This window comes from Pygocentrus nattereri, chromosome 3 (genome assembly GCF_015220715.1).
Source record: "Pygocentrus nattereri isolate fPygNat1 chromosome 3, fPygNat1.pri, whole genome shotgun sequence".
Classification (NCBI taxonomy): Eukaryota; Metazoa; Chordata; class Actinopteri; order Characiformes; family Serrasalmidae; genus Pygocentrus; species Pygocentrus nattereri.
In genome coordinates, this window is record NC_051213.1 from 42,420,857 (window position 1) to 42,433,367 (window position 12,511).

Genomic DNA, 12,511 nt, shown 5'->3' on the forward strand with positions numbered 1-12,511 from the left:
CGCTTTCTGCGCCTTCTCCTGAGAAAGGTCAACACTTGTCAGGGCCGGTTGCATTCGTGCCAACTTCGTAGACAATGACCCATTGATTTCACTGATTTGGGTGGTAGGAAGGCAAATCTAACGCAGATGGCGTCAGGGTCAAAGAAGAGTGCACTGTTTCAGTCTGACTACAGAACTCTCAAAAAAACACTATGAAACACTCAAAAATCTGGCTCTTCAAGGGTTCTTGAGTAAAGGCAATGGTTCTATACAAAATCATGAACAACTTGCTTGCTGAAAAGGCTCTCTGCGTGATACAATGGCTCTTCAGAATGATGGAAACTGTGTTCTGTTTAGAACCCTTCAGAAAGTGGTTCTATATAGCACCAAAAAGGTTCTTCTATTGTTACAAGCTTGACATCTGAAGAGTTGCAGGGATCTTTTTGGTGTAATGTAAGAACCTTTTTGAAAAAGGTTTTTACATACAACCATATTCAACACATCCTCCATGACGTTTCATGATACAAAGAACACTTCAATCATGCAAAGGGCTGTTTGAGTGTTCATGGTTCTATATACAGTAGAACCATTTTCTTTACTAAAGAACCCTTGAAGAATAATCATTTTTAAGTGTGTAGAACCCTTTTCAAAAGGACCTTTTCACCATTCCAAGGATCATTTCAGCTTCAAATGGTTCTATACAATGGTTATACAAGTAGAACCATTGCCTCTACTAAAAAAACCCTTGAAGAACCGTTGATATTAAGGGTGTACAACAGCTTTGGGGCAGCTACACTCTTAAAAAAGATGGTGCTTGAAAGGTTCTTTTGTAAAGACAAAGACATGCTTAAAGAGCTTTTTGCCCATTAAAATGGTTCTTCAAATCAGCGGAGTTCTTCTATTGTTCCATAAAGTTCTTCTATTGTTACAAGATTGACATTATCACAACAGCAGAACTCTTTCTGGTGCGATATAGAAGCCTTTTCAAAAAGGTTCTATATAGAACCATCCTGTGTGCATGCGCTTTATTATACACACTATAATTCATAACCAGTGTATACATCAAGCTATAATCGTTCAGAATAGGAACCTTTTCCACTTTACTGTGGTCAGTTCTCATTCATTCATTCATCTTCTAAACCGCTTATCCTCCTGGGTTGTTGGGAGGGTCCCAGTGGTCGTTAGGCAGAAGGCAGAAAACACCCTGCACAGGTCGTCAGTGTGAATGCACAGTCATACACTCAGCTGGCGACAATTTACCATCTCCAACTGGCCTGACTGCATATCTTTGGACTGTGGGAAGCAGGAAACCCATGCAGACACAGGGGGAACATGCGAACTTCATACAGAAAGGAACCTATTTGTCTGGCTTGGGAATCGAACCAAGGCTCCTTCAGCTGTGAGGCGACTGTAACTCTTCTTAACTTCCATTGCACATGCTTTACATTACTCACAGACTGTTTGTGTATAGCCTATTTGTGTTTATACATAGTCTTTTTTTACATTTATTTTATTGGATTTTATATGTTGATACCTGCGCCAGAAGAACTGTCTTGTATATCTGGTATTTGCCAAATGAACACCCTGATTCTGGCCATTCTGGAGGGTAAATAAAGCGGCTATATTTGTGTTGTAGATATCACAGCCCCTGCTTTGCCAAGAGCTTCAGCCATCACTGCGTTTACTGTTCCTTTCATTGGCTATCTGTCTTTAAATGGCCAATAATAAGCCTATAATAAGTTACTATGATTGACAAGAGCCTAGAATACACCTTTGGCCCAGTGCTACCAGAGCCCATTCATGAGGAGCCTTGCCTCTTCCTATTTCCACTGTTATATCAAAAACACGACTGCAGTAAGTCAGAGGCCGCCTATGAGCGAGTCCTCAATGAATTGGGTGAATGGAGCTAAGCAGCTTAAAATGAAAAGATAAAATAGTCTCTAATCACTTACACAGAACTTTGTATTTCACTAAAAAGCACCTGCGTTATTTACTTTTTTCTACAGCAAACTGGTTTGGGCAGCAGAACGCTGGTATTACTGACACTGTTTGTGCTTACCGACATCATGACTGTGCATGAGGTGTTGTTTTAAACTCCTATAATACGAGTTCAAAAGCTCAGAAATCTGCTATTTTTTCATATTTGTTGACGATTTTAGTTAATTTTGGAAAAAATTTTAACTAAAATTCTTACAAATTACATCTTTATTACCTCTAAATGTGTCATTAGTATTAATACTGGAGAGGTACATGCAGGTTGTTGTAAGGCAAAATAGTACCAGATGTATTTTTTCAGATTTATTACTGTTTTATTACTGTTTTATTACACATACAAGCCAGAAGACACGTGTAGATTCACGTAGGTTCATAGCGAACCTTTATGTTCACGAACATTCTAAAGTGATTTTACCTATTTTTTTCTTTTCTTTTCAAAAGGCTGATATAAACTGATAAAAGTGTAACAAATATCCATTATATTAAAATATCGCAAATATGACGCGATGTTAAACCTCTTACAGCCACAGTTGCCAGGGAAACGAACTAACTAGCGACGTGTAACTCGCGGATGAATCACTGTTCAACATGTTGAACCGATTCAATTGTCCAACTGAACCGTTTGCTTTATAAGAGTTCAAATAAAATAAAATAATGAATTTCAATAATTTGATGTCACAAAATATAAAGAAATGCCACAGTATAAAACTGAGAACGCCTCGTATAGCGGTTAGCTAGGATTATTCCATCATTGTGCACTGTGGTTGACCTCTTTCTGTCATGAGTTTGCAAGAAACGGAGCGGGAGCAACATAATACTTTTTCTTGGAACGTAAACACACAATAATAATAATAATAATAATAATAATAATAATAATAATAATACATTAATTCGACCTGTTAAAAAACAATAGTTAAATCTAATCAGTCGTTAGACGTTCGGTCAGTTCAAAAGAATCGGTTCGCTGACGTGAGCCCAAATTCACATCACTACGACGAACCTACGCCAAACAGCTTTCCGATTGGCTGAGCGTCTCGCCGTAACCAATCAGAGAGGAGGAAAACGTGGAACGCGGATTACAAACACGGAAATAGAGACAGGGGACGTCAGCTGCGTTAGATTTCATGAAGTGTTTGTTTACGTTGCTCAGTTTAAACTGAGGTTTAATCGCTGATTTTAAAGCCCAGATTAACAAACACGGTTTCTTTTTCGTTCTATGGATTTTCTGCAGTTTCTATCATGGTCCTGCATCGTGTTTACGGTCGGAATGTTCTCCACGGGACTGTAAGCACCTGTCTGCTGCCTTCTTCTCCACCTTTCTGTTGAGCTGCACTACAAACGAGCTTCTTAGGTCATTTTAGATTCATTAGTGCGGGATATAGGATCAGACTGCGGACACAGATACCCTTAATGTCGTGCAGTTACAGTAAGATGTGCGCAGAAGTGTCACCTTACTCTATTTTAACTTCTAAAACTACGACTAGCAGAGCTGGTTAAATGACGTGTACAGGTTGTCAGGAACTTGGGTAGTTAAGCCCAAAGTTAAACCGGTTCAACGAGCCCTGGTCATGCAAATCCAAACATATAAGTTGAGCAGTATCGTTAATTCTTATTATAATGTTGTATTCCCACTTCTTGCTCGTGTATAATCCTAAATCCACGGCCCTGTATCGAGTCAGGGGTCGGTATTTTTTCCAAAGCTGATCATCTATGGAAATAAAATAAAGAAAACAATGCCTTCTTACAGTCAGATTATCGTGGGTTTACTGCGCATGCCCAGTTGTTTCCCGCCTAATAATGTAATTAAAAATAACAGTAATAGTAGTAATAATAATAATAATAATAATAACAACTTCATTTTCTATAATGCTTTTCACATACCCAAGGCCACTTTACATAATCAGACAGGGGGGGGGGGGGTTAGGAAAAAATTGAGAAGAGTTCCATAGTTTAGGAACCAAAACATTAAAGATCTGCTTCAGAAAAGCAAGGACCACCGAGAGGCCTACGTCAGAGGACCTGAGAGGGAGATCAGCTATGTAAGGGGCTGTTAGACCATTCTGGGCCTTGAATGTCAAGAGAAGGACCATAACCCCTTAAAAAGCCATCAGGCCCAAAGTTTTATTACATGCTTCCATGACCTAAGAATAGCTTGACCAGTTTGCATTGAAATCCCAATTTACTAAATAATAAGCCTTAGTATGTAATAAGCCTGGGGTTTTAAGACCAGTGTAACCAGTACAACTGAGAGAACTAGGCTGATGTGATCAGTTTTGTTGGAGGAGAGAAGCAAGCAAGCAGCCAGATTTTAAACGTAAAATTGCATTCTACAGATGAACAGACTTAACTGTAATTATTAAACTGTCTGAAATTCAAATGTTTGATTTTTTTTTCTATTTAACAGTTGACATCACATTACAAACACATAAATAATACAGAGTCGCTCACCTGACACAGTGGCATGCGTTAAAAATGCAACCCTTTATTTTATCTGTTGTAAACATGCCTGCTCACCTCCTATAGTGGTGCCACAGAGTGAGCTATTCCAGTTTAAGGGCTAGTCCTTCTAGTGATGCATCTCGAAGGTGGGAGGGATTTTTGAAAACTGGAACAGCTGATCGAAATGTCATATAGAGAAATTGTCATTGGGTTTTGTAGTGAGAACACTGGGAACATGATGAATTATGTATGTTTATTCTGTCAAACCGATGAGGCTGAGGACAATAATGCGTGGCATAAACTGCTGCTTGTAGGCCAGAATCCCCATTTACAATATCCTTAGCTGCTGTTGGGCTTACAAGGCCCTAAACTAATCACTAATAATCATCTATATTTGGAGAACTGGGTAGAAATCCGCTGTCCAAATAGTGTTAAACAATATTTACACATAATGTCTTATTAATTTTATTTTTTATTTTGATAAACAAATGATCGCACGGGTGCATAATCAAAAATATTGTCATTAACTTTTTAAAATATATCTTATTTTGGACCACCTTCTCTCAAAATTTCCATCTGTGCAACAAGCAGTTCTTTTATCTTCTTTTTATGGTGCAATGAAACAACCGAATCTATATCGCCCCCTACGCTTCCTGTAGTGTAGTGCAATCTGTCAATAGGAAGCATGAACATTTTAAAGGTGGGTGATATGCAAAAATACTGTTGAAATCTTAAACGGTATATCATTTATAATAATTTATAATAATAATGCTACTTTTAGGCCAGAATAGCCATTTAAAATGTCCTTAGCTGCTGTTGAGCAGTCAAAGCCTTGAACATCCTGTTGCAAACTGTGTACGCATGTGCATTTTGCAGGACCGACCTGAAGAAAATGAGAGCCTCTCAGAGTGCAGATAACGTCCAGTTCCTGCCCTTTCTTACCACATGCTTAAAGTAAGGGCTATTTATGTATGTATGGATTATGTACCTCCATGCTAGATTCTGAGGCTATGTTTAACTGTCTTTTTCTGTGTCTTCAGTAATCTGGGTTGGCTGTATTATGGTGTACTGAAACGGGATGGGACATTGTTACTTGTTAATACCATCGGAGCCTCCCTGCAGATCCTGTACATCTTCGCCTACTTCCATTATGCCAAAGAAAGGGTGGGTGAAAGCCACAGACTGGAATCAGAACTGCTTATGTTAGCCAGCATTTGCTAGCGTTTGGCATATTTGCTGCTGCTCTTAATTATGACGTTGGGCGTATTGGTGATGGCTGAAAAGTAATCATCACCTACACTCACCGGCCACTTTATTAGGTATTGCTTGTTAACACAAATAGCTTATCAGCCAATCACATGGCTGCAACTCAATGCATTTAGGCATGTAGAGGTGGTCAAGACAACTTGCTGAAGTGCAGACCGAGCATCAGAACGGGGAAGAAAGGGGATTTAAGTGGCTTTGAACGTGGTGTGGTTGTTGGTGCCAGACGAGCTGGTCTGAGTATTTCAGAAACTGCTGATCTACTGGGATTTTCACACGCAACCATCTCTAGAGTTTACAGAGAACGGTCAGAAAAAGAGAAAATATCCAGTGAGCAGCAGTTCTGTGGATGAAAACGCCTTGTTGATGTGAGAGGTCAGAGGAGAATGGGCAGACTGGTTTGAGATGATAGAAAGACAACAGTAACTCAAATAACCAACCAGAATCTCTGACAAATGTTTCCAATGCCTTGTTGAAAGTCTGCCATGATGAATGAAGGTAGTTCTGAAGGCAAAAGGGGGTCCAACCTTTTACTAGCACCTAATAAAGTGGCCAGTGAGTGTATATTTGCAGAACTACGTAGAGGTCAGCTTGCCAAATGGAGTTAGACAATATTTACATGTGGTGTTATATTAATTTCATTTTTATTTGTTATTTTTTAATTGTTAAATGATTACAATTAATTTTTTTGATTGTTAAATGTGGAGGCATAATCAATAATCCCGTTTGTCTATGCAGAAAATATGGCCATTAATTGTTTTAAGATATATCCCATTTCTTAATTTTCACCACCTTCTCTCAATTCCTGTGCCAACTCTTTTATCTGCTTTTTACGGTTAAATGAAACGACAGAAACCATATCGCCCCCTATGCTTCCTGTAATGTACAGCAGTCTGTAAATAGACCTGGGTGATGCAGCCAAAATGTAGTATTGCGATACTTCAAGAATTTATATATATTTTATTAAATTTTTTTTATTATTGACTTTTATCCCTGGTCAACAAACACCACCTTCAGCACCGCATCCTGCATGTATGTGTGTGTATATGTATATATGTATGTTTGTATTTTGTTTTATTTTGTCCTGACATCTGATAAATTGGAAGTAACACAAGTAACACAGTAGTGCAAAGTATATTTTAAAGAAAAATGCTGTCAAAAACTCTGCAGCATGACATGAATGTACTGTACTCTCTGTAGCCAAAGATGCAGTTGAGCGGTGTTTTTAAGCACTGTGTGTGCTCAGAAAACCATACGATCACATATGTTAAGTTTATTTAATCTGGTAACAATCATACTACCCAGCTCTATTATAGAGTGCTTTTGTTTTAAAGTGGTTTTTTTCCATTATTGTCCAGTCAAGGAGGCAGTCTTAGGGTCTGGTTTCTTAACCACTGATCTTTTGCATCTGTCTGTCTGTCTCAGAGGCGAGAGTTTCTGCAGACGCTGGCCATGGGATGTGTTCTCTGTGTGGCCTGGGTTTATTTCAGCAGGATTCTTCCACCTGGAGAAACGCAGCTTTCGCATCTCGGCCTCTTCTGCAGTGTCTTCACCGTCAGCATGTACCTGTCGCCTCTCGCCGACCTGGTAAATGCACATCTACATAACATGTTTACAGCGGAATCACAAGGTATGTGGAACGTGGCTGACCACTACCGCATAACATGTAGCCCACATTCAAAAGTCATATGTTCTATTGCTCCATGGGAACAAATGCTGACAGCCTGCAGTATTCATTATGCCAGTTGGATGCTCTTGTGTTGAATATTATTGAGCATATTTTGGCCATATTGTAGTTTTCAAAAAAAGACATTGGGGACAGGAGGGCAGACTTTAGAAAGTTGACCATTTAGGATTCCCAGCCAGACGTGTTTTTTAAGAGTCCGAGGACACATCCTGGGAAAACAGGGTGTATAAATACGTCCTATTGGACATTTGGGTACATCATTTTCCACTTACCCCAGACGTAGTCGATCAACCAAAATGTTCGGTGTCCAAATTTAACTTCTTTACAAGCTACAAAGTTAATGTTGCTAATGAACACTAAAAGTCAATGGTCACCCAAATCTTTTTTGCCAACACATCTCTAAAACGTCTCTCAACCTCCTCAAAACACATGCAGATCTTCTTTAAGGGTCACATGGACTTGTTGATTTGCTTTAGAACCCAGTTTATTTACTGTGAACTATAAAAATGAGCAAAACATCACTGTGTAGTTAAACCCTACAGGAAGTTTAGCCTTTAGACCACATGTTCAAAATTCCAACTCATCATTTCAGGTTTTCTATGTATAAGTAACTCTTAGTCTTGAGTTTTCTTGTTTTTTTTGAAAGAGACAATGAAATCCATAAATTCAGACTAGCATCAATATCATTATACAGGGTGATTCAAAAAGCTTTATCCCATTTCAAAATGATTTATTTCACATGTGTATCATTACAGAACAATGCAGCAAATTGTAAATGGTTTAAATCAGCATAAAGTATATTGTGTAATTTAAAGTGTCCAATTTGACCTCCTTCAGCTGTACAGACAACATCAATGCCATAGTTAAATTCATCTCATATGCGATTGAGCAGGTCACGGCTCTTTTATTGCGATTTCGGAGATCATCCAGTGTTGTGGAACCAACAACGAACGCTCTGAGCTGTTGGAGTTTCACTGCAGATGAAAATCACGTTGCACTGTTATGACATTCACTCTTATTGAAGTGGAGAACACAAGATGCTTTCTGCTCAGGGGTCTCCATTTCATCGCAGACGAAGGTGAAGGGAGCCATCTTCCGGTAACGGTCAGAAACTCTATGACCACCTCTTTCAATTAGTATGTGATTGGTTCCTTGGCGCCTCACGGTTGTAAAAATATGAGGCTTTGAAATCAGATGAATGAAGGAAAAGTAAAAAAATGAAAAAATAAATAAAATGTTAATAATAGTCAATAAAATATTATTCAGTAAAGACAAGCATACAACCGTGTAATCTTAATTACAACCTTAGATAAAAGCTGTTATAAGTCAGTTTGATGGAAGGTACCATAAGCATTTCTCTAGAAAGTGGTCCCAGTCATAAAAAAAAAAACATGATTGAGTGATTCTGCTGTCAGTTCCTAGTTATAATGATAGTGAATCTAATGTGTTAAGCCTTCAGTTCAGCTGCTGAAGGCCTAACCAATGGGAGAGCTTGTTTGGCTGTATCTACCTAGATTTTCTGTTTTGCTAAAATACTTGCAGAATTTAAGTATACCTATGATGATAATGTTAAATAAACCAAACATTTAAGGAGGACCTGAAATTTAGTAGGTTTAATTCAGGTTCTAGTCATTTGTACTATAGTAACCCTAGTGTGAATGTTAATATTCACAAAGAGATCTTTAAAGACAGTCTATCACTCTCGCCTCCCCCTCCCCTGTAATTTTTAGTCCCTCTGTCCACTCTGAGCTATACAGTTTGTTTCCTGTCTTTCTTTCCCCTCCTTTTGTTTCTTCCTGTTTTTCCCTGACTTTGTGTGTGAGTGTCTGTATCTTATGTTTTGGACAAGGACGTCTTTGTGTGAGTGTGTGTGAGTGTGTGTGAGTGTGTGTGAGTGTGTGTGAGTGTGTGTGAGTGTGTGTGAGTGTGTGTGAGTGTGTGTGAGCGCGTGTGCGCGATGTGAGACCTGAACTCACTGAACTCTCATCATATTGTAGTGTTGCGTTCTGAACACGTGTAACATTCAAATGTACCTCAACTTTTGACCTATTTAATGGTGTGAACTGAAGTGCGACTGTTATGCTGAATTACTTTATGCTCTCTTTCTCCTCCAGTTGGAGATTGTGCGCACTCGTTCAGTCGAGCGGTTGTCCTTCTCCCTCACTGTGGCTACCTTCCTCACTTCAGCCTCCTGGACACTGTATGGCCTTCAACTGAACGATTATTACATTATGGTGAGGAGAGAAATGTGGGAGAGGTTACAAACGCTGGGACTTCACACCGTTCATATTCAAACACACAGCTGACTTATGAGTCACACATCTCTTTACACAGCACTTAAATGAGCATTGAATTAAGTATTGATTGCAATATACTGTGCTGCACTTATATATGTTATATTTTATTGTATTGCACTGTGTATTGTAGTTTACTGTATTGCATTGTATTGTATTGCAGAGTTCTGTGTTCAACTCTGTTCCTTTTTTCAGGGTATCTAGTGGCTTTTGTTTCTAGCAGTATCTGAGCTCAGGACTGTCTTTTTCTCTAACCTATTGGAAACTAGCAAAGATACTTTCTCTAGACAGACAAAGGACGTCTTGTAAGTCGCTCTGGATAAGAGCGTCTGCTAAATGCTGGAAAAAATTGAAAGGGGAATTTCATCGATTTCTTTTTCTGATGTTTGCATCATTAAATTGTTAAGGCTGTCTTTGCATGGTTCAACTTTATGAGTTGTGTGCAACTTAATTCCCATGCAAGTTTGTTGTAATTTGCAGGCAACTTAATTTCCATGCAACTTTGTTGTGAGTCGAAGGCAACTTGATTTGCGCGCAACTTTGTTGTGATTGGCATGCATCTTAATTTCTGTGCAAGCTTGTTGTGAGTGTAGGCAACTTAATTACTGTGCAACTTTGTTCTGAGTTGCATGCAACTTCATTTTTGTGTGGCTTTGTTCTTGTTCACAATCATACGAAGCGATTCAAAAACAATAAAGGTTGCATATAACACATTCCGTTACCCCACTAGTAACTACTTGATATAGTAGTTTTTTGAGACTGTATTGTTCTCTCATCCTTGTCTCCTCTTCTGTAACAATTTAGGCTATGTGTAAATTAAGTGGGCATCCTGAGAGGAGAAAATGAATAATCTAGCTACGTGGATCAGGTTAATAGCAGGCAAGCAAAGAAGGATGAATCCTGAAAAAATAGTGCCCAAAGAAAAGTATTAAGCACTATTTAAACATTATCAACTCAGATAACACATGTAGCTTCACTGGTCAATTGGGATAGTTACTAACCACGAATTCCCCTTTCAAATGGTATAAATATCATTTATGGACTGGATATTTTGTGACGACAGTGTTACTTCTGTATTAAAAATCAGTTAAACATTTATATTTAAACATTTGTATTTTCTTCTCTCTACTCAGGTGCCCAACACTCCAGGCATCATAACTAGCCTCATCCGATTCTTCCTGTTCCGGCAGTTCGGAGCCGTCAGTCAAGAGAAGCCATCCTATAAACTCATCCAGACCTGAGAAAATCTGATTAAGTCACAAAGTGCCTACCCCTTGGTTCCTGCCCTGATATAAACCATTTTCAAACTTCTTCTGCCCCAATTTGGGCTTTTAAATTAATCAAGACTGTCCATATACTCAACCGGAATTTCAACCGCATATGAGGTATGCCACAAGGGGCCAAGGTTCCATTGGCTTTCATTTTGCCATTTAGTCCAGCTGTTACTGCCACTTTCAAAGCCGCCACTGACAGATGCCAGTTTCCACGCTTTCTACATGTGTACACTTAAACAAAACCTACTATTGTTCAAGTAGTCAGTTCCACACCATCTAGAGAGCAGCCTGCTCCATCCCTTGGCTCATTGTCTCCTTGAAGGAGAAAAAAAAAGGAAAGCTGGGGTTATGTGCAAAGCCAGCTTTTTGGCAGCAAGACCTGAAATGTTAAGCTATTTGTTATGCAAACAGGTCATGACTCATGGCTTTTTAGTGCCACTTTATTCTTTTTATTGTAACTGTCAAAACATGAGATTCATACTTTCCATGTAAATGCCTTACTGTGAGTTGGTGGAGATTTTGAGGGTTGACCCACAGACCTTCTTAAGAATGAATGTACTGTACTGTAATCATTTTGAAGTTGATCTTGGAGCTGGGGGTGTAACCTGGGATTCAGAGCTCCTGCTTGGCAGGCTCTTGTCAGACACACCCCTGGACTTGAATTAACTTATCAGGTGTGTTTGGTTTGGGCTGGAGCAAACAAGGACACACCCAGTTGAGATGTAGATGGGGCTCAGATCATGTTTTTGTGCCTGGCCTTGCACACATGTGCATTTATCAAGCACACCCACCATAGAAATGCACTTTGTAGGTTTACAGATTGTAGCCCAAAATTTATCAGCACCCATCCATGAATGCAAAGGGACCACCACTGACCAGATATTACTTGGGTGATGGACCATTCTCAGCATAGCAGCTCTGTTTTAAACCTACAAAGTGTGTGTACAGTGTCATGCAAAAGTCATTTATTTTATTGGTTTCATTTTCAGACAAAACAGCCTGTAAGTACAAGTTATTCATGTATCGGCATAAGAAAAAAATAAATAAAAAACTAAATATAATTTCTTATAAAAATATAAAGTTTTTCAGCATTTAGTGTGTCCATCCTTTGACATTTATTACAGCTTCCATTATTTTCATGACTCGCCATCACTGTTTCAAAGAATTCGGCAGGGATATTTTCCACACCTCCAATGTTCAGTCTTAAAAGTTGGTTGAAATTTCTGCTTCTTATGATTCCAAGTTATCACAAACACATTCAGTGATTTTTGATGGCTGGACTCAATGGTCTGTCTGTTGTTTTGAGAGCACCAGCAACATCTCCATTTGACTTGCAAATGCTTTTGCAAATGTAACAGCGTTGTCTTCTCACAGTGGAAGGATGGACAGAAACACCTGTAGATCGTTCAAAACTGAAGCAGCTTAATTTTTTGCTGGTCTGCCAGGTGTTCTCTGTGTCTTTTAAGCATTTTTTAACTTTGAGTTTTGGAAACTCTTGTCTCACATATGCTTTTTTTATCCTTTATGCAAATGTATTATTTTGGATCCGATCTCAGAAGGATCACCTGAAAAATTAATAC

General features: G+C 38.8%; 1 protein-coding gene across 1 annotated transcript; it reads left to right on the forward strand.

Annotated features, from left to right (window-relative positions):
* Positions 1–3,065: 3,065 nt before the first annotated feature.
* slc50a1 (solute carrier family 50 member 1) lies at positions 3,066–11,355 on the forward strand. Its single transcript, XM_017702012.2, has 6 exons — positions 3,066–3,258; positions 5,290–5,367; positions 5,454–5,577; positions 7,102–7,263; positions 9,478–9,597; positions 10,791–11,355. The coding sequence occupies exons 1-6, from the start codon at positions 3,191–3,193 to the stop codon at positions 10,896–10,898; spliced, it is 660 nt and encodes a 219-aa protein (XP_017557501.1). The 5' UTR covers positions 3,066–3,190; the 3' UTR covers positions 10,899–11,355.
* Positions 11,356–12,511: the final 1,156 nt, after the last annotated feature.

What these genes read in the sequence shown, in the direction of transcription:
- slc50a1 (XM_017702012.2), top strand. Translation starts at nt 3,191, where the DNA reads ATGGATTTTCTGCAGTTTCTATCATGGTCCTGCATCGTGTTTACGGTC. An exon ending in TCCATTATGCCAAAGAAAGG is followed by an intron (nt 5,578 to 7,101) that starts GTGGGTGAAAGC and finishes TGTCTGTCTCAG; the next exon opens with AGGCGAGAGTTTCTGCAGAC. An exon ending in TGTCGCCTCTCGCCGACCTG is followed by an intron (nt 7,264 to 9,477) that starts GTAAATGCACAT and finishes TTTCTCCTCCAG; the next exon opens with TTGGAGATTGTGCGCACTCG.